Raw genomic sequence first — 22,078 nt, forward strand, 5'->3', positions numbered from 1 at the left:
TATAAGCTATTGAAGAGTTTAGACGATGGGTAGTTTCTAGCCATAAGATTCTGTTTAACTTAGCTTCCCAGGGTAGGGTGGCTGAGCCACTCCAGGTGTAGTCACCTCTGATAGAGCCGCTTTAAGTGGAAGAATAGAAGAAATTGTTCCGTTCTGGCGGGTGCTGATCAGGGCAGCATGCAAGGTGTGAACCCTGGTTTAGGGACATCCTGGCTGGCTGCTGCAACTGCCCCTGACACCCACACTGAATGAAAGAGGCCCCAGGACCCACCTCCCCTTGCTCACCTCTGGACAGGAAGATGGAGAACTAGGGTAAGCTATTTCCAGGAGACCAGTGACAAACTCTCCTTCCTTCCCTATAGTCATGAAGCCCCAACCATGACTCCTACCTGGCCAACGTATTCACCAGATAGATACACGTTTTCAAATTAACAGCTTTAGCAAAAACTGAAAATAGTCACTAATTTTGAGGACGATATGGGAAAATAAGGTATCTTATACAACAATTGACGAGAGAAGTGCAAATTTGGGGGGCAATTTGGCACTTGGAAATTTTTTGATGACTTAGCAATCTTCTACAAATTTATCCTACAGAAATTCCAGCCTAAATATATGAATAGGGACAAAAGTGTTTACCACAGCATATAATAAAATGGGTTAACTAATTCTTTCAGAAACATTAAACCATAGTCTTAGCTACACAATAGAATAGTAAAATTTTTTCAATGGGTAGCTACTTAAGTGCTGATATGTTTGTAAAATATACAGTGAAAGAAAGCACTGTACAGAGCAATCTGTGGAGCACGTCTCCTGTACTGTGTGTGACTGAAAGGTCTGTGGGTGTGTTGTTTATGTACAGAGTACGGTCTGGAAGCATATGCTAAACTACGGACAGTGGTTACCTCATGGCATAAGGCTTTCCGGTTTCGTTTTAATTATAATACACTATTTTAATTCTGATTTATTGATTTATTTAACAACATTGAACAAACATGTCCCAAGGACTGTTCTAGAATACAGTAGTGATTCCCAGCTAGTTGTTTTTTTTTTAAGATTTTATTTATTTAGTTTTAGAGAGGGGGAGGGCAAAAGAGAGGGAAAGAAACATCGTTGTGTTGTTGCCTCTCATGTGCCCCCTACTGGGGACCTGGCCTGCAACCAAGGCATGTGCCCTGGCTGGGAATCAAACCAGTGACCCTTTGGTTCACAGGTTGGCACTCAATCCACTGAGCAACACCAGCCAGGGCCAACTAGTTTTATTTTTGCTTCTAATCTCTGGCACTTACATCCAAGTGAGGGAAAATGTACAATATCAACAAAATAAACCCTATAGTATTTTAATATGAAATTAAAAATACAGAAGAGACAGAATGCCTCACTAAAAATGATTCTTCAGTTAAAAAAAAACGAGGAGGTTCAGGAGAGCCTGGATAAAGAACATTAGAGTATGGCAAACCACAAGGGCAAAAGGTCCTGAGGTTTGACCTGTTCTGGAAAAAGGAGGCTTGAGCAGTAAACATGGGGTGTGGTATGTCAGAAAGGGTGTGAAGTTATGAAAAGTTCTGTTCTGACTGATTCTACTCAGTGAAACAGGAATAAAAGTCATCAGGTAAAAATGAGAAAGAAGAAAGCAGCACTTTGAGGAAAGAAGGTATGAAACAGTCCAATAGAGAGCTGATATGATGAACACAGTATTACTTTTTTGAAATTGAGGTGTATTTAACATGCAATAAATTACATACAATTTGTTGTTTTGACATATGCAGATATAGTCATACCAGGATCCCATCGAGATAGGGTCCATCACCCCCATTTCATCATGCCCCTTGGAAACCCCTCCAAGTTCCTCCTCACCACCCCCACTGATCTGTGGATTTCTGTTGGTTACTTTGCATTTTCTAGAATTTTACATAAATGGAAGTATTCAGTGCCTTTTGGTCTACTTTCACTTAGCACAGTTATTTGAGATTTGTGCATGTTGTGTATATCAATAGTTGCTTTTCATTGTATGAATAATTGTTTACCCATTCACCTGTTAATGAGCATGTGGATTGTTTCCAGCTTTAGGCCATTATGAGTAAGAGTACTATGAACACTAGTGTACAAGTATTCATATGGACTTAACGTTCCCTTCCCTCGGTAAATAACTAGGAGTGGTAAGTACATATTTTAACCTTTAAGAGATGCCCTACTGTTTTCCACATTAGTTGTATCACTTTCTATTCCCTCCAGAGAGTATGAGAATGCCAGTTCTTCCATATTCTCACCAGCACATGGCACCATTAGTTTTAATTTTAGCCTAATAGATATGTGGTGGTATCACACTGTGATTTTAACATGCATTTTCTTAATGTCTAATGATGTTGAACAGCTTTGCATGTGTTTATTTCCCATCTGTATACCATCTTTAGTCTTTTTAAATATTCTGCCCATTTTTTAAATCAGCAAATAGGTTTTCTTACTATAGAATTTTGAGATTTCTTTATTCTGAATTCACATCCTTCATCAAATGTTTGGCAAATATTTCCTGCCACTCCATGGCTTGTCTTTTTGTTCTCTCAACAGTATGTTTCAAAAAACAGACATTTTTAATTTTGATAAAGTCCATTCAATTTTTTCTTCTATGGATTATGCTTTTGGGGTTGTATCTAAATCCATGACTAACCCAAGGCTGAACATTTTTCTTTTTCTTCTTCTAGAAGTTTATAGTTTGGAGTGAAATATAGTCCTATATTTAGGACTATAATTCATTTTAATTATTACACTGAGATATAATTTTTAATTTTGCACCTGGATGTCCAATTACTCCATCACCATTTGTTTGGCTTTTGTACCTTTGACAAAATCAGCCATCCATATACATGCAGGTGTGGGTCTCTTTCTAGACTCTATTCTGCTCCATCAGACCAATGATTTGTGCAATGAGCAGGGGTTCATCCCTTTAGGCAAAAAACCAAAGTGAATGAATGAATGGGCTTTGTGAACAAGCTTGTATCACATTAGTTACTGAACAAACAAGAAAAACACAGCAATTACCTGTTACCTATGTAACATTTCAGAAAGATGATTAAACAATGTAAAGTGCAAGGGACCTCCACCCCAGCTGCCGGCTGTCGCCTGAGGAGGGCAAAGTGTGGAACTGAGTGAAGGAGACTGCAGAAGGTTGAAAGAGGGATCACGGGGGGGGGGGGGGGGGGGGGGGGGGAGAAGTGCCTAGATACACAAAGTAATGATTAAGGACACACCTAGGTCATCACAGAATCCCCTCCAGGCAGATCCTGTGTGTCTCCTGTGGCATTTTATTACTTTCTCTAATACAGCCTTTGATCCTTTTTCTGTTATTTTCCACTCTAAGTGGGCTCGTTGAAGGCAGACCCCATGGTTCATTCAACTATGGTGTTAAGTACAGTGAGGGGAACAAAACACACACACCAGAAAAGCACGAGGTGGGGGCAGGGAGAATGGTTAAGAGGAGAAAATGTTACCTCCTCAGACCCTTAATCCACTTCTGGTATGGGTTCTGTTTTCGACGAGTCAGGCTGCAAACTGTGGGTGGGAAGTGGGATTAATGGTCACTTTCTGAGACTCACCATGCAATTTCCTGTGTGTAAAATTTCAGCTTCATAGATTAAAGATGCTCTGTGGTTCAAACAGCATTTTGCCTACCACCACCACATTTAAAATAAATATGTATGTACTTGATTTTAAAAAGTCATTGAAAAAAAAATGAACCTAAAAACAAATAAAAATTAGAAATAAAAAGATCTCTTCATACAGGACACTCAGCAGGGAAAAAGACCCACGTAGAGCCCTCTCCTTTTCCTCTGAGCCTTATGGGCAACTATGTAAAATGGATTTGATTGGTGTTACTCCATCCAAGTATCCACCTAAAAGAGGCAACCTGGTGAAGCTTCCACGTTTGGATCTTGTAGTTGAGGCACAGAGGCGGGTGGCACAGGACAGAGGGGCTTTCCACCTTCACGGTGCCGATGGTCTGTAGTTACCATGAGGGGCAGAGGACAGGTGTGTCCTCTGCAACTGCCACTTTAAATTTATACTTAGAACAAAGGGGCTACGACCACAGGTAACTTCAGTGAATTCTTCTTCTTCCACAATTATGTTAAGAGATCTTGGATAATCTACTTATGCTAATAATACACATTTCTGTGATTCTGAAGCAATCTTGCAATAAAGCAAAAACCAACCAAAAAACTAGGCTACAACTAACATTCACTTTATTCGGTTTTGTTCTGTCAACTTAGAAGACAACAAATGACCACATAAAAAGGGGAGCATTTTAGAATATATACATAAAATCAGTCTGGGTATCTAAGGTGTTTGCTTTAATAGAAAACTGGCATTCCAGTTTTCTAACACAAATAACTAAGTGTTCTATTTAGTTTCTACAGCAGTCCATGTCTAGGCCTTACGGTCATTATATATTCACTTAAGGTACTATATTACTGTCATGACTAAAAAATGAGGCACTGTAAAAAACAGATGGGAATAAAAACAAATATATACTGTCTTATCTTTATCCTGTACTAATGCTGAGATATAGTCAGAGACTATTTGAAAGTAGCCCTTGCTCATGCTGGCTGTTAAAAAACAAAACAAAACAAAACAAAACAAAACAAAACCCTGGCCAATGTGGCTCAGTTGGTTGGAGCATCCTCCCATAAACCAAAACGTTACAGGTTCAATTTCCAGTCAGGGCACACCCGTAAATTACGGGTTCGGTCCCCAGTTGGGGTGCATATGAGGCCACTGATGGGATGTCTGTCTCTCACATCAATGTTTCTCTCCCTCTCTCTCCTCCTCCCCCTAAAATCAATAAGCATGTCCTCAGGTGAGGATTAAAAAAATTTTTTTAAAGACACAGAGTAGTAAGTGGGCTGAAAACATGTGACTGAGAGAGCAAATTAAGTAAAAGGATACAAGACAGCGCCAGCAAGTAAATCAGAGAATCTCCACAAATAAGGCTTTCAATAACACTTTAGTAGTAAGGCATTTCACTTTTGTCTTTTCTTGATTGTGACTCATTAGGTATCATTCTACAGGAGAATTTTTAACATAATTATTTAATTTTACAATGTAAAAAATAGGTCACAGTAGAGGACTTAAAATACTCAATCCCGAAAATAAGTAGTTAACTTGCCAAGTTTTAAAAAGTGCCAGTGTTCACATACTGGTGCTACAGTTTCGTGTGAGGGTGAATGCAATACCATGTAGAAATGTCCACTGTTTCTTTGTATTGTTTTTAAAAGTCATCAATTCAACCTAAATTCAAGAATTACACTTTAATAATAACATTTTGCCAATAAAGAAATTACATATCTGAGATCAAATCATTTGACAAAAAGTTATTCTCTATTTCTTAAATAAGGGCAAGAAAAAAACACAAAACAAAAATCCACAGTAATAACAGCTCTATTAAATGTTGAAATAAAAATTACTTTTGTTTTCATTTGGAGTTGAGATGTCCGATACCCACTGTTTCTCTGCAGAACAGGAAAAGATCACCTAAAACATGGAGCTCTTTAAAGCTAGCCTCCTAACACAAACTTCACGTTGGCATTTCTCTTCAGTTTTCATTTCAACTATTAGTACTTAGTAGTTTAAAAATCAAACATAATTTGCTAATAATGAACAACAGTATACCTCATACTATGACCATTTGGTAACTGGTCATGAAAAACTAACCCTAAATGTTGACTTGTCTTCACTTTATAAAGGTAAAGCAAAAAGGTCTTCTTTGCTAATTAACCTCCTTGAAGAATATTTTAGCCCAATGTAAAATGAAGCAAAACTACACTATTTTTAAAAATAAATTCTACATGAAGAAGGGCAGCAATACTAACAGTTCCTAAACTAAAGATTTCAAACATCTGTAAGACTGGTCAGTCAAATCTTGGTGCTACCCACATAAACAGTATGACAAGAGATGCTTTTCTATGAAAGTATTCATCTTTTTGAAAACAGGACAAATCACAACGGAAAAACTAAAGGAAAATCATTAAATAAGACAAGATAAAGTTATCTGAAAGTGAAACGCAGGGCAACCTTTTGGCCATTCATATATATATATATATATATATTTTACAAAATATCTGGTAAGATTCATTTAAAATTTTGTAGAATAACAATTTTTAAACTGTTGTGGTATCTGCCTATATCTTTGTGGTAAAACAGATAAATATGTTTCAATGACTTTATATCAAGATCTACAAAGTCTCTGAAAAATTAAAAAAGAAACCTAAGTTAATATAATCAAATTATATACCAAATTTTGTAGCGTATTTCTCTATTGTATAGACATTAACCATGGCAGGTGACATTTTAAAATGCTCCTTATTTTTCACAGTAGGACTAAATTTCTAAGTGAAGGCAGGAATCGCAAAGACCTTACTTTAAATACAAGAGAAAAGGCCTACTGCAGACTGCCAAAAAAGTGTAACACTGAATCCTATGTCAAGCTTTGTTTTTTGATACTGATATTTTAAAATATATTTTAAAGTAATTGCTTACCACTTTGGGAAAAATTGTTCAACTATAAAACCACCAGAATACATTTCTTTTGATTTCAGTAGCTTATGTTTGGCTGACTTTCAAATTTTAAAAATCCTCAGATTTGAGTCTATGGCCTTTAATACTATATGGAACTTCTTGTATGGTTTCTGAAGAACTATGCTTTTCATTTTCTCTGAGAGCTTTAGTTATCATTAGAGAACAGACACTATCCACACAAGAAACCATGATCATCAAATATCTGGATCATGTGCCCAACTGTTCTATTTCCCTAAACTTCTACCTGAAGCTTTGGTTATAAGGGAAAACCATGTTTGTGTTCAGTTTTCAGATTTCACAGCACATTTCCAATAAAATACATTCTGTACTCCTCTGTTAAACAGCCAGCTCAGCCGTGTTCCTTCTGGACAAATAAAATCACCTTGGTTTTGTTTGTGGTTTTATTCTGTAAACAAAAAGCTCTGGAAACCTCAGGATTTACTCACAGAAAACAAGAAATGTACTCCCTAATCCTCACCCAGCAATGCACCAGCCAGTAGGACTAAGTGTCCTAACAGTCTTCTGATGCTGTTGATCTCAGACCAGAAACCTTGTCTACATCTAAGGGACATGAGTATGTTGTGATTTCAGTCAGATGCAGTGCAGTGTCCTAGGTGATGTTATTTTGTAAGACTTATGAACTTGCATGACGTATACCACTGCTGCCAAAAAAAAAAAAAGACACGTGTATGGGGAAAAGTGGGGGTGAAGGGACTAATGAAAATCTTTTGGACTTTTTCCCCCCTCTAAGTATAGTCATGCCCCTAACAAGCACAAAAACCCAACTCCCAATGCTAATCACTATGAATATTAAATTATCAAAATTAAAAACCATTTCCCCACCGAGCACAAGATACTATACAATATTACAAACACAGACACATGAAAAAAATCAGGCAGTAGAAAATGTACAACAGCTTTGGTGTTATACAAAGTAACTTCCAAAAACGACTGACAGTGAAGCACGAAGTTCATGTTTCCTTACCGCAGACGCTCCACTGCTGATTTCCGTTTGTCTTTTATGTTCTTGGTAAGGTGTCAATAGCCAAGACAGACTGAACGTACAGTTTACTTAATGAGAACTGATAGGAACACATGACACTGTGCTCCAGGAGATGTCATTAGTACGTCCTGCCTCTGCACTGTGGCTCTGTGGCACGTTTCCTGTCAAGATCACAGCAGGTCCAAAATAAAGTGACAACTAGATTTAATAAATTAATATACATTTGTTTAAAGATGTACAATGCACATTCTGTTTAATCCAAGGTTTGGGGTATCCAGGAACTTCTATTTACACATGTACAGATCTCAAACAGCAGTGATGTCAGAAGACGCAGAAAGGCAGCGGAGCCTTAAGCTGCGGCTCTCTCCAAATGCTGAGAACACAAGTCGAATACATTTAACTTAAAAACAATGCTGAGAGATCACTGGGAAAAATCTCCAAAAAGAGAAGTCCACAGAAAAGGACATGTAAAGGCAAGGGGAAGGTCAAGGTAGTTGAGACAACCATTTTATTCTTGGGATGACTGTGGAGGTGGCGAAGATGTGCCTTGTTTGCCAGATTTCCGTTCGTAGTTTACAAGGCGTTGGCCCACAAGGTACCTTAAATGTAAAAAACAGGGTGGTTACTCTATGATCTTACATATTAAAACATTCTTCCAAAAAGCAGTCAGTGATACTTTTTAAAAATGCAAATCAGATCACTTCACTCCTACTTCCGTGACTAGGTAGGTAGAAGGAGAATCTGGATGAATACTTGCTAAAAGCACAAAAGCAAGCCCCGAATAGCAAAGAGCAGAAGGCCTCAGATGTGTACAATGGAGCACATGCCCCAGTCCACCGGTTGGGGCTTCTCATGAACTCAAACACTCAAGAGGCCAGAGGAGTAAATAAGGCAGAGTAAACTTATGCAGGGGATTTATCTATATGGATAGTATTTTATGAAACACCTTAGTGGACTGATCCGAAGAAACGTACCGGAAATACAATAATCAGAAAGGTTGCCTCTCGCGTACCCTCTGCTAGGGACCTGGCCCACAACGCAGGCATGCGCCCTAGACTGGGAATCAAACTAGCGACCCTCTGGTGCACAGGCCAGCACTCAATTCACTGAGCCACACCAGCCAGACCCCTTTTCAGTGGACCTGAACACCTCTAGTTCTAAAGAATAGGATAAATTAAAGGACAAAGATTTCAGCGATGTCAAAGGGGAGACAACAGAGAAGTGAGTGTATGTGAGTGACAGAAGGTAGGAGGCTATGGTGCAAGGGAAGAACATGACATGTTCCTAACTCCTGTGACATGATGACAGGGAGATTATGGTCAAGAGAGCAGGAAGGCAGAAAAAGAGAAAGAAGTAACTGGCTGCAATCTGACAACACCGGAAGTCCTCCACCAGGACACTGCATGCCCATGACAATGGCAGGCACTGCGATATGCCTTACTGTTGAATGACCTGCAGCCTGAGCCCTGGAAACCGGTGGGTGACAAAACTGTGGCCATGAGCTAGAGGGGCCTAGAGCACAAGTGTGCCAGTGCCCATTTGGGAGCATGAGTGCAGATCAAGCAGTGCCCAGGAAGACTTCGGCAAGACAAGAGAAGTGAGAAAATGGACTTCCATTACTGAAGCCCCCCTCCCCCTTCTTTCATGTTTGATGGAACTTTGTACTCTGACCACCACCTAAAAGTGTACTGGTGTTTTCAACGGTCAGTAAATGCTTTGGGGAAGCCTTGGGCACTCTGAAATTTCATTCCTAAAAATACTACTCTTACAAGTCCTTAGAGGAAATAAGGTGAGCACATAATGTGCTGTCTAAACTGGGGAACCCCTGAGTCCAAAGGGTGCTGTGAATGATGACATGAAGGCGCCATGTGTGAACTGGGGCTCTCCCAGGCAAGCCCGGAAGGACGCTTACAACTCACCTTCTTTGCCAGACACCACTGAAGCAGAGCAGAACTCAGCCTTCCATAAGGAAATGGAAGGTCAAATGGCTATTCTCCCCAAAAGCTATTGTCTGTCTCTAGCTGTCCTCAATCTCTCGCTGCGGTCAGGTCACCATTTCCTCCAAAGAGAAGGCTCCACACTTTTGTAGTAAGCCTTGCCACCTCTCTCAGCAGTGGTCAAAGTAACCTACTGACTCTTGATTACAAAAATGGCTTAGGAAGGTATTGCTAATTCGTAACACAGGCTTCTTTTTATCTCAAACTATTTAATATATTGTCAGATCAAAGAATTTGACTGAAAACTATGTGAAATAGGCATTAAAAAAAAATGTTCCACCCTGGCTGGTGTAGCTCAGTGGATTGAGCGCGAGCCTGCGAACCAAACAACCATGGTTCGGTTCCCAGTCAGGGCACATGCCTGGGTTGCAGGCCAGTTCCCAGCAGGGGACACACAAAAGGAAACCACACATTGATATTTTTCTCCCTCTCTCTCCTTCTCTTCCCCTCTCTCTAAAAATAAATAAATAAAATCTTAAAAAAAAAAATGTTCCTCCCCAAACCAGTTTCTCCCAGTCTTTTCATACACACCAGCAATTTTCAACCTATTTCATCTCATGGCACACATAAACTAATTAATAAAATTCTGCAGCACACCAAAAATATACAGGTTTTTATGATCTAACAAAGAAAATGGGTATAATTTCGATTTATTCATACCAGATGACTATTGTTTTATTGGCTGTTGTCATTTTTTTATTTGACAATCTAAGGAAATAGAGGTCAGTGCCCCTGACTAAACAGTCAGGTGTTGCATGGTTTAAAAACTCCTGTGGAACAAGTTGAAAACCTGATCTACATACATGACAACTCCATACTGCCAGGAGCTCAGCCCAGCAGAGTTTCTGGTAACTCTCTCTTTCACATCCTCGCACAATCTGTCACCAAATCCTATTCCACCTCAATGTACATACAGAATCTAAGCAATTTTTCCTCCTATGACTTATCACATTAGACACAAAAATTAAGGGATGAGAAATCTTATCAAGAGTGGCAGATGAATGGAAGTCTAGACTTACTTGTCATTTTTAATATGTTCATAAAGGCGCTTAAACTGGCGGACCTGGAAGGACAAGATGCCCATCAATACCACAACCATCAATAAGAATGGGTAAATCCTCCGGTGGACCAAGTTTTGCATTTCTTCAGTAACACCTGTAAAACCAAAAAAGAGGAAAGCTATTAAGTGTACATGGAATGACAGTGAAATGAAAATCTGTCCTTTCACTAAGAACAGGGGACTGGATGGTGGTGCTTAACTGAAACTTGTTGCATGTGAAATGAAGTAAGGCAACCATCGAGGTCAGACTGGAGCTGGTCATAGCACAAAGGGGGAGCCTTTGAACTAAGCGTAGGAGCTGAGTTATATTCTAAAGGCCATGGAGGAACCAAAGAAGAATGTTTACCAAAGAGAAACAATGAGATTTGGTCTTCTGAAAGGTCACCGATGCAGCAGTATAAAAAATCAATTAGTTGTCAAAGCAGGGAAACCAGACAGGAGGCTGCTGGCATTAAAGTGAGAGGTAACGTACACCTCAATGAATAACAGGTGAGGGCACCAGAAATGAGAGAATGGATTCCAACCGCTGGATCAGTGAGACTTGAAGACCGTTTGAGTAGGGAGAGCAGAAGAGCCTCAGGGGATATGAATGACCTTCATGGTTTCTTACTCATGCAACTTGTTGAACGGTAACACTAATCATTGAGAAGGGAATTCAGAAGAAAAATATTTGGAGGGGAAAACTTTGTGCTTATAACTAAATATATGTGGGGTTTAAGATCCTGTGAAGGTTCTTCGGTATAAAATTGATCTGGTTGACTCAGTATCACAAATTAGCATCTTCTCTTTGGTTTTCTTTTTATGCTAAAGACCATTTTTAGAATTAATTATAACGTGATCACAGCACTTCTAGTCAAGAGAAGACAACATGTAGGAAATCTATTCCTGCCTATTTTGGGGACAGTGTAAATGTAAATACTTTCTCACTGGCCTAGAGAAAAAAAAAAACTGTACCAAAAGGCTTTATGATCCTTTTCATTTTGTCATGAATAATCAAATCTAAGATAAATGATTTTTTAAAATCATTGTTTTAGCTGAATTTGTTTTTATAAATAAAGCATTTGGTGCCAGCCAGCCTATGGTACAAGAAGTGATAACAGTATAACAATGTTCAAAAACATGCCCTCCCCAGACCCCCAGCCAGCGCTCCTCACCTAATAAAGGAACAACGCCAGCCGCGATGACGTAAGGGACACACAGGGACAGTAAGAGCACAGAAATCACAGGTGCTGCCAGTTTACGAATGATATAGTGAAGATCAATGTTTCGGATACCATTTGCATAAACCTGGAAAATGGGGAAACGTGTCGGAACAAGGATACAAAACAATTCTCCCAGGTTAACAGAACAATCTCTACTGAATCCATGCTGCAGGGAGTCGAGTCTTCCAGACCCAAAGGATTCAAACTGGTTATTTTTTCCATCCAAAGTCAAGACAAATTCTGAAACACAAACATAAGCGTGGGACCCACAAGTTTTTAACTCCTTACACTTTGTAGTTAACTCTGCTAAGAAATGAAATAATAAAACACTAATCTAGAATTATAACTATACTAACCTTGAGCTATATAATACCAGATGGCATCTAATAACATTAGTTTAAGACCACATTAACTTGAGATAACTTCATAAATCATCTATTACTACTCAATACTGCATTCATTTTATCTGAATATTAAAAACATTAACCCTGGCCTGAAGTGGCTCAGTCAATTGAGTGCCGGCCTGCAAATCAAAAGGTCACCAGTTCAATTCCCAGTCAGAGCACATGTCTGGGTGTGGTTGGGGGTCTAGCAAGAGGCATCCAATAGATGTACCTCTCACACATCAATGTTTCTCTTGCTCTTTTTCCCTCCCTTCCCCCTCTCTAAAAATAAATAAATAAAATCTAAAAAAAGTTCAAAAAATACATTATAAACAAAGAACATATTTCTGAAAAACTTGTATAAATCAAATTTTAACCAAAAGGTATTTTATAGAAAACTTCAGTATAAGTGAATTCTGCAGTGAATACATTTTTTAATTCAAAAATTTCTTAGCCCTGGCTGGTGTAGCTCAGTGGATTGAGCACGGGCCTGTGAACCAAAAGATCACGGTTCGATTCCCCGTCAGGGCACATGCCTGGGTTGCAGGCCAGTTCCCAGCAGGGGCCAGTTCCCAGCAGGGGACGCACCAGAAGCAACCATACATTGATATTTCTCTCCTTCCCTTCCCTTCTAAAGATAAATAAATAAAAATTTTTTAAATTTTCTAGAGCATTTCCGTAATCTTACCCAGAAAGTTCTAGTGGCTAGCACCACAGAGATAAGAATGAATGAAAGGGAGAAGACCTTGGGAATAATGGAAAATAAAGATGGCATGCAGACGGGCAAACTGGCTGTGTTATTCTTATTTTTCTCCAGCACTTTGACCTTGCTTGCCCACAGTCACGCCTCATGGTACAACTCACCCTATCCCTGAGGAGAGGGCCAGAGACAATGACAACCTGGCTTCATCCCCTAAGGGCAGCTTCTGATCCCAAAGAAATCTACTTAACCCAGATGCATTTACACTCATGCAGCAAGGCGTCCCAGTGTTTCTCAACCACTTTAAACTTACACATATGTCTGAGAAAAGAACGCATCAGAGAGCAAAACGTTCAGTGTTACAAAGATCAACAATGTCTCACAGCTGCCAGCTGTGATTAAACCCTTATTCTCCATACTCCTTTGCAAGGGCAAAGGTGTCTTACCTGGCAACTCTACAGTGAAGTGGCTCATCCTCCTACCATGAGTGGACATGCTGCCGTGCACCCACAGTGCACTTCACTTCCGGGCACTCACAGAGAAAGGCCGCACTTGAGAGACGCGTGCACAGGCAGAGCCATGCCCTGGCCCTCCCCACCCTCACAAATCTCCACATACAGGAGTTTTTTTTTACAATTTTTCTTGTGCAGACTGGGCTGAAAACTACTGCCTTTATTTTCTATACATCAAAATGAGATGTTCCTTTTACTGCTACAGAACTACAACCCCTTATTTATTTGGCACTGGATAAGGATAAGAGGATTGCCCCACAAGAACACTTTCTAGATATAAGTAAAACTTAAGTAATTCCCAAATTCTGTTATGTTGGCTATTTTGGACAGAAATCTTCCTAAAATAAACTGCATACTTCTTAGCCTTATTATCAGAATACAGAAGCACATTTATCTTTTTCAAGGTTATGATCACAATGACCAAATTATCTAATGGTTCCATAATACAAAAATACTCTTAGGTGCAACATAGCTAAAATACTGCCAAACAACTCTGCTTTTTTAATCTATTATTTTTTTTCCTTTTATTCACTGCCTTGAATAGCTTTTTTCCCCTACAACAAGTTTAAGGAACCTAAACAACAAGCTTCCATCAGAACTCCTGCCCCACCAAAAGCACATATGCTAATTTTTGCCTTTACTTTGTATAAAGTTCTAGGTACTGTAAGCTACTGGTTAACCTTCAGATAAGGTAAGTCTTAAGAGTGATTGATACAAATTCATGGTGATAAAGGAGCAAATTAACTTAAAAAAAAGAGTTATATATGCTCATAAAAGAAGATACAGAAAACTTGGAAAAGTTAAAAAATGAAAAATAGGTCCCATCAATGGAATCAGTATTACTCCCAGTCTTTTTCAGAAAAGTGATTCTGTTTACCTGCTCAATCACAGTTTTCAACCACCACTGAGGACCCATCAATGTTATAGCTGCAATGATTTTGGCGTGCAAGACTCCAAGTGCCCAGTCCTAGGTTAATAAAAAAACATTTAACAAATTTGTATTATTCTTTTTAGCAATAAACCCAACAAAGAGGCTATATAATTTTCTTAATTATTTCATTTCAAAACTCAAGCCCTACAGGATGACTGAGACTTACATAAGACTAACATATGCTGGAAAATACAGGAAATATTTTCCCTCAGCGGTTCAAGTTCAACATTTCTATCAAAAATCATTCTTGTATCTTTCAGAAATCTGCATCATTTTAGGAAAAGAGAACTAGGAAAATTAGGAACATTGACGGAGATCTCATAGAACAAATATAAAATAGTGCCATGATTTTATTTCATCAAACCATCTTATTAGACTGTAGCTCAGCTGATCATAACAAAGTAAGATTGTGGAGGCATGTTTGGCCTAAAGAAACCACCCCGATGCTCACAGAGTGCTTCTAACCCAGTGAATTCATAGTTCTGCTGAACTGCTACTAGAGCCTCCACTGCTACACCAGGCTCCTCAATGTGGGAGATGCCTGAGGGGATCACTGAGGTTCAAGCTCCTTCAAGATCCATTCTTTCCAGTCTTTTCCCATAGCGAGGACACAGCACACTAGTTCCTCTGCTGAAATCCCTCAGATTCCCACAGATCTGCAGCCGGATGAGGCAAGAAAGGCAAGTAGCATAAAGTCAGAAATCAAGAAAAAAACAGCTGTTCTGTTTTCAAAGTTTGGGGTTTCACTATTAGGAACATCATGCTGCACATATCTGTCTACAACTTGTGTTTATCCCTTACTCAAAAACATACCTGAGGGATACCTATAAGAAGATATACAGCTCTACTTTATTAACTGCTGCACTGAATTCCAAATCGAATCAAAGGCCTACGACATTTTATTTAGTCACTCTACTGGTGGATATCTAGGTTGCTTTTAATTTTTTTGACATTATAAAAAAGTGATATAATAGCAGAAACAGCCTTGTTCTTGCCTCCTTCTACATTCACATGTGTAAATGTCTTTGTAGCAGATTCTGAAGAGCAAAACTGCTAGGTCACAATATATAATCATTCTTAAAATGAATAGGTTCAAATAATTCTCCAAAATAACAATGTTGGGTACTGTCAAGACCACCAAGAAAACACATGTAACTAGGTAAGTTGCATTCAGTCCTCACTGAGGTGAGGGAGAACACAGCATGGGGAACTGGGGGTACTTAGTAACAGCATGTTAGAAAGGGGTTGATACAGGATTTTGGCTTATGGGAGGGGACTTAAGGAAGCAAAGCTTTGCTCTGTGTCAGATGTTATTAGAAGGCAGAGAATCTATAATTGGGTATCTTATTAAATCAGACTGAGGGACAGACTGAAGCTAAAACTATATATTGGTAATAAAGCAGCACCCAATCATATTTGCCAGGACAGGGGATATTTGGTCATTATTGTGGTTTGGACAATACTTATGTTTTACCTGTGTTCAGACATGACTATGGCAGGAGTCTTATTTTTGTCTTGATCCATCATGGTCAGAGTGATCTTATGTAATGCCGATGTTCTGTGAAATTGTTTACACCCAACAAAACACCAAGGCCTAGCTGATAGTGCCAGGGCAGCTCCTGGATGCCAGGGCTACCTCGCTTTTTCAGTGCAGCACCCTGCATATCTGGAGGCACATACCATCTGTTTAATGCATCTGCAGCAATCACTGGGTTAAGGTAACATTCACCTGACCCCTCCACTATAAAGATTTGTTTCTCTGTGAGACTATGAAGTAATCTCTAAGGTATCACTTTGCCACCGTGCACTGTCGTATCAAAGCATGCCAGCAAATTCTTTTCCCATTGAGGGGTAGAGGTCTACTTCCCCTTCCCTTGAATCTGGACCAACCTCTGTGACTTGTTCCCAGTAGAATATAATGAAAAATGAAGCTGGACTACTGAGATATGGTCCTAAAAGGAGATGCAGCTTCTATCTTACTGGTTGGGACACTGGTAGCCCAACTTTCTTGAGGCTACCAAGTTGCAAGGAAGCCGGGGTACATCCAGTGGCTCCAGCCAACAGCCCAGATTGGGTGTAACCAACAACTAGCATTGACCCTCAGTGATGATGCCTCCAAATGACTCCAGCCCCAGCTGTCAAATCACACTCAGCCGTGGAGTGTTTCTAAGATAACATGGAGCAGAGACAAGCTGAAGCCTCAACTAGTCTTAATTTCTTACCCACAGACTCTTTGGACAATATAAATCATTGTTTTAAGCCACTAAGTGTGAGGTAACTGATTATGCAGAAATAGTAACTCAAGACCCATCAACCCTCACCAGATGGGTTCAACATTCACTAACAATTCTTGCTGGAATCAATTTTTTGTTAACTAGCACAAAACAGTGATTTTCTAATCTGTTAATCCCTCTATCTTTATCAGCTGGTGTTGTTCTTCAAAAATGTTTCCCCTCAATCACCGATTCAGTTTGACTACACTGCAACACAGCTCCCACAGGCATTACATAAGCCTTATTACTTTACTCTCACTTTTCTCTCCCATTCTAACTTATCAGCACACTGGCTTAGAGGCAGTTAACTACATATTCATCCTCTTGCTCACTCTGTGGTCTGCCCACTCACTCCCTCCTAGAACACACTTCTTGATTGTTTACCCACTTCTCTCTACTACATTGTCTTAGACACTACCTCCTAGAGAAAAATCATTATTGGAAACTCCCAAAGCTGGTTAAATACCTCTCCTATGTGATACCATAGCTCCTTGTGCTTGTATCAATCACTGCACAGTTTACATGGGTACCTGTCTATCTTTCCCACCAGCATGAGGTCCTCAAAAAACTCCTGCATTAGCCCCATTTCATTTCCACCTGAGTTATGCAGTACAGGGTTTGGGCACACATTAAAGCACTCAATTATATGTTTGCTGTTAGATGAAGTTTGTAGTCTGGAAAGCATAGAAGAAGGGAAGTATGTACCAAATAATGTTCATTTTCAGAAAATCCATCGTAATATATTATGAGGAGGTAAAAACAAGGCTGAAATAGCCTTTGAATGACTGAAGTCAATGCCTAGCTCTCTCCTCTAACATCTCTTAGAAACTTGAGGTCCATGACATTAACTTCAGGCTCTAAGTACTACAGTTAAGTTAAATTTTTCCCCAGAAGCTTTAAGATTTTTGCTGTGACCTACATAGGTTTCTCCAAAATGCTCTAGCCCCATAAGTTCTATGACACTGTGAGATAAATGCTATAATTATTCAAAAGTATAAGTTATTGCTTAGTCTCAAAGCCAAAGAAGCTGGATGTCCTGCCCTAACTAAAAGGTAAAAAGATCAACACATGTTAGTTTGTATCATCAAACATTAGTGAAGCCTAAATGAATAATCACATTTTAACCTATAAAATAAGGTCTAAAGGACTTACATAACCTGCATACCTGGAAAGCCATAGATTGAAATACATTATTTAATGTTACAAAGGTCTTCCCTGAAATAGAATTAAGGAGTCTTCCCAAACAAACTGCTTAAAATCAAAAGTAGTATCAAGTGCAAAAGATCGCACTTACCTGCCACGGGTAAAACAGAGGAGTCTGATCCAAGGGAACCCTCAGAGGAGCAACAATAACCAGCTCAAAAAGGAGCCCCAGAAGGAGCGGGACGACTCCAGCCAGCAGCACCGCAACTATCAAAGTCTTCATTATCTAATTAAGAAATGAGAGGCCATGTCATTAATGAAAGACTTTCTGACTTTTAGCCCAGCTCTTCATTCCATTGGGAAGTTAATTTTTCTTCATTGACCTTATGTCTAAGAGAATGAATATATTACCATAAACAACGTAAATATATATTATGCTACATGTTTAAGTGAAATTTGAATATATAACTATAAAAGCTTAAGCTATAATGAAAACATGATATTACTATGCTTTGCTGCTACAAAGTTATAAAAACTTCATTTTATTACATATATTAACCAGGTGGCTGTGCTGCTTTTCTCAATCTCATTCTCAGTAGTCGGCTTTCATTTGTCCAAGAAAAGCTACTGATCCAATGGTGACCGACCCACAAGCTGACCTGTGACCCCTGGGATGAACTGGTATTGAAGGGCTCTGCATAGCCCTAATTAAGGTAATTAATCAAGCTGATCAAAGTGGAGCCCTCTAAAACAGTGTGGTCCAACAGAACTTACTATGCTAACAGAAATGACTGTATCTGTATTACCCAATATGGTAGTCATTAGCCACATGGCTACTGTGTTAGACAGTGCAGGTCTAGAATTCAGACACACTGGCCACTATGAAATCCTAACAAAGAAATCAGTCTTTATAGCAGCCTTAACGTCTGATGATCTCACTATTCTTAAGACAGCCTCAGTGAGTACATTTGTTTCAATAAGAGAGTAATCTGGTATGCATGAAGACACAGTCAGTACACTGTTACTTTAAATGGCAAACTGATGATACGGAAGAACATCAAATGAAAACTAGAATTAGCTGATTTCTTTCTTTATTTTAAAATATAGTTAGATGTCTCATTATCCTATGGATTAGATTTATCCCTCTTCTTACAATATACAATAAATCCCTTGTGGTTTTTTTTTCAACTTTATTATTAAATCAATATAAAACTTTCAATAAAACCAAAACATAAATTTAGATACAAAACAAGAGTTGGTTACACAAATGAAAAGGCATAAGCAATTACCTAACTACACTTTACAAGTCATGGCTAACATTAAAATCAATCAATAAATTGTCACACTTGGACCATCTTAGAGTGACATTTTCCCACCACCTTTGTGGCAGTTAAATTCTTTATTGAAAGTAAAAATTTCCATTATTTACTACACTTTCATGTTAGCCAAGACATTCCTGAATAAGCAATATATTGTGTGATTAAAGGACTCCCAATTACATGAAAAACACTGACTCAATCCTTAAGTCAAGATTTTATATATTCAAATACATCAAAAAATCTAATTTTAGAAAAAAAATTGTTAAAAAAATTTCTATTAAACAAACTGATTTTAAATTCTACAGAATACTTTACTCCTTAAAAATGTAATCAATCTCCAAAATAAGTTTCTATTATATTATTTACTCAAGACATTACTGGCTCACTTAATAACATAATTTTCTCTTACCTCTCACATACATTTAACTGTGCTTTTTAGAATGAACCAGAAAGCTACTGTCTTAAAGGACTATCCCTTCTGATTCAAGAAAATCAACTCTTGACACTATCCAGATAATGAAGAAACATTTAAAGAAATTATTGAAAAAATATCCACTACTCCTATTAGACAAGATCAGTCTTCACTAGAAAAACCTACCATGAGGGACCACTCTTTAACCTTCTGAAAGATCACCCTGCGTCCCTGGGGCATCCATGCCACCAGCACTGTCACCGCCCTTATAGTCAGCCAGCAGACGTAGAGACCACAAGCAGCTGTGTAGAGCTCATGAATTTTGGCAGTCCCCGTCCAAAATGACATTAACCAGCGGCCAGCAAATACTGAAAATAGAAAGACTGATAAATGAGACATTGGCTACAAAAAAAGAACTATAATCTTGATGTTAATATTGTTCTATTGGTATTTTCAACCATTTTAAGTAATTAGTCAAAAAACAGCACATTTTGATATATCAGTATCTTTATTAAAAGCAATAAACCAAAAACAAAATAACAAAAAACAAACCCCCCAAACTTCAAAGAACATGATTATCTGATTAAAATGCAACCAAAACACAGCTAATCCCTGGGAACTAGCCCTCCTAAACTAGCCATGCCCATTACTTGTTCTTTTGGGTCTGAAAAAACTTGAGAGGGTGGTTGTTTTCACTGTTTTTTATCACCAAATGAAATCATTAAGCACATTATAAGACAAAAGTTAGAGAATTTATTTTCTATTATTTGTATACATACTTTTAATATTTAGAAGTATTACAAATAATTAGAATAGTTTTCTTTCAATGACTTTTTTGTCTAGACAGAAAACTAAGCTTACTTTAATAAGTGGACACAATTACCAAAGAATAGCATATTCATATTCTTGGAAAAATTAGGGTCTAAATATACTGACACTTATTTTAAACATATTTGAAAGTTGTCTAAGGAACATTCTCAAGGAGTTATTACAAATAAAGTCTACACTGTAATCACAAAAAATCTAACTCCTACGTAAGATCCTTTATTTAGTGACATTCTTTACATGGTTACTTCTTAATAAGACTAGAGAGAATAGCAAGACCCAAATTTACAAGTGCATTTGTCTATGAACCAATTTCTCCTTAATGTAGAACTTGTCTTTACTTTTGAATACCTGAAAGAAGCTAGTAGCTATCCTAAGCACTTTCTACCTATTATCTCATTAATCCTCCCTACTACCCCTGCAAAGTAACTACCACTTCCGTTTTGAAGAGTAAGGAACCTAGGCTCAGCAACAGAAGCTTGACTAATTAAGGTCACACAAGGGTGGAGACTGAATTTGAACTCATGCCTACATGACAAAAGCTCATGCTCTTGACTACTGAAACCACAGTCCCCAGTCAAACTGAACCAGAGCAACTGTCAAGTCTTACAAGACATAACACTGATAAGCAGACTTCTTTGAAGCCTTACAGAATGGCTTGGATGGGAAGATAATTTCATTTTTTTTATTTTTAAACAAGCTTTTATTTACTTATTTTCAGAGGGAGAGAAGCATTGATGTGAGAGAGGTATATCCATCAGGTGCCTCTTGCATGCCCAGAGGGAACCGGTCCACAACCCAGGCAAGTGTCCTGACTGGGAATGGAACCAGTGTCCTTTCGGTTCACAGGCTGGCACTGATTCCACTAAGCCATACCAGCTAGGCAAGATAATTTCATTTTTAAAGACAAGTACATGTAAATGTTACAATACATGAACACATACATGTGTTAATTTGAAGTTATAATAATCATCACTGACAATCCTGTAGTAATTTTAGTGTTTGTGTGTATGTGTATGCATATATGTATATCTATTTCTACTCCAAGGTATTTGTTTCATTTTAAAAAATTTAAAGACTACTTTCCATTCCATACTTCATATACTTCTAAACAAAAGTATTTTTAAGAGGAAAGAGTTAGGTTTTAGTTTGCAGTTATCACCAATTAAATTGTAGCTACAGAAAAAGTAACCTATATGGGGGTGGGGAGAGCATCCTCACCACCTTAAACGTGTACTATGACACTAAGCATTTCTATGATTAAACACAACTGAATTCTCTCTAGATCGTGGGACCAGATTAACAGGGAAATATTTAGTTAACAATCTTCAATGCAATTAAAAGTATTTTTACTGCCAAATTTAAGCACTAAAACTATTTCCTTCTTTTGTTAAACTTTTTCTTAATATTTCTGATAAAAACATGAAAATGGAACATAAAAACCTAAGTGCAAAACTGTCCAAAGTTAAACAACTAAGTTTTCTCAGCAATACATTTACTACATTATACCTCATAGTTAATTAACCTTTGTCATTTTAATAGCTGTGATGAATATTGAGTTTAAGAGCAGAGTTCTAAAGGTTGAAAGTTATTATGCAGAGACAGTTTAAGGTAAACCACAATTCCTACAGATTAGAAAATATATATATAATTTAGAAACCTCCCTTGAAATTAAAATGTCCTACTTGCTCCTTCCTGGCCTTAGCCCTCATGGGAACATTCAAGTACTTATTAATACAAATTTGACTTAT

At 38.2% G+C, this 22,078-nt stretch overlaps 1 protein-coding gene across 1 annotated transcript in view; it reads right to left on the bottom strand.

The window, feature by feature from the left end:
* Positions 1 to 5,285: 5,285 nt before the first annotated feature.
* Positions 5,286 to 22,078, bottom strand: part of MARCHF6 (membrane associated ring-CH-type finger 6) — a 66,000-nt gene continuing 49,207 nt past the window's right edge. The window contains exons 21-26 of the mRNA XM_037165438.2: positions 19,689 to 19,870; positions 17,923 to 18,057; positions 14,302 to 14,391; positions 11,782 to 11,914; positions 10,587 to 10,722; positions 5,286 to 8,169 (exon numbers count right to left, since the gene is read on the bottom strand). Of these exons, the coding sequence (XP_037021333.2) occupies positions 8,079 to 8,169; positions 10,587 to 10,722; positions 11,782 to 11,914; positions 14,302 to 14,391; positions 17,923 to 18,057; positions 19,689 to 19,870 (767 nt within the window). The 3' untranslated portion in view covers positions 5,286 to 8,078. The remainder of the gene's footprint in view (positions 8,170 to 10,586; positions 10,723 to 11,781; positions 11,915 to 14,301; positions 14,392 to 17,922; positions 18,058 to 19,688; positions 19,871 to 22,078) is intronic.

Source organism: Artibeus jamaicensis, unplaced genomic scaffold, assembly GCF_021234435.1.
Source record: "Artibeus jamaicensis isolate MK-2021 breed Jamaican fruit bat unplaced genomic scaffold, CSHL_Jam_final scaffold_369, whole genome shotgun sequence".
Lineage (NCBI taxonomy): Eukaryota > Metazoa > Chordata > Mammalia > Chiroptera > Phyllostomidae > Artibeus > Artibeus jamaicensis.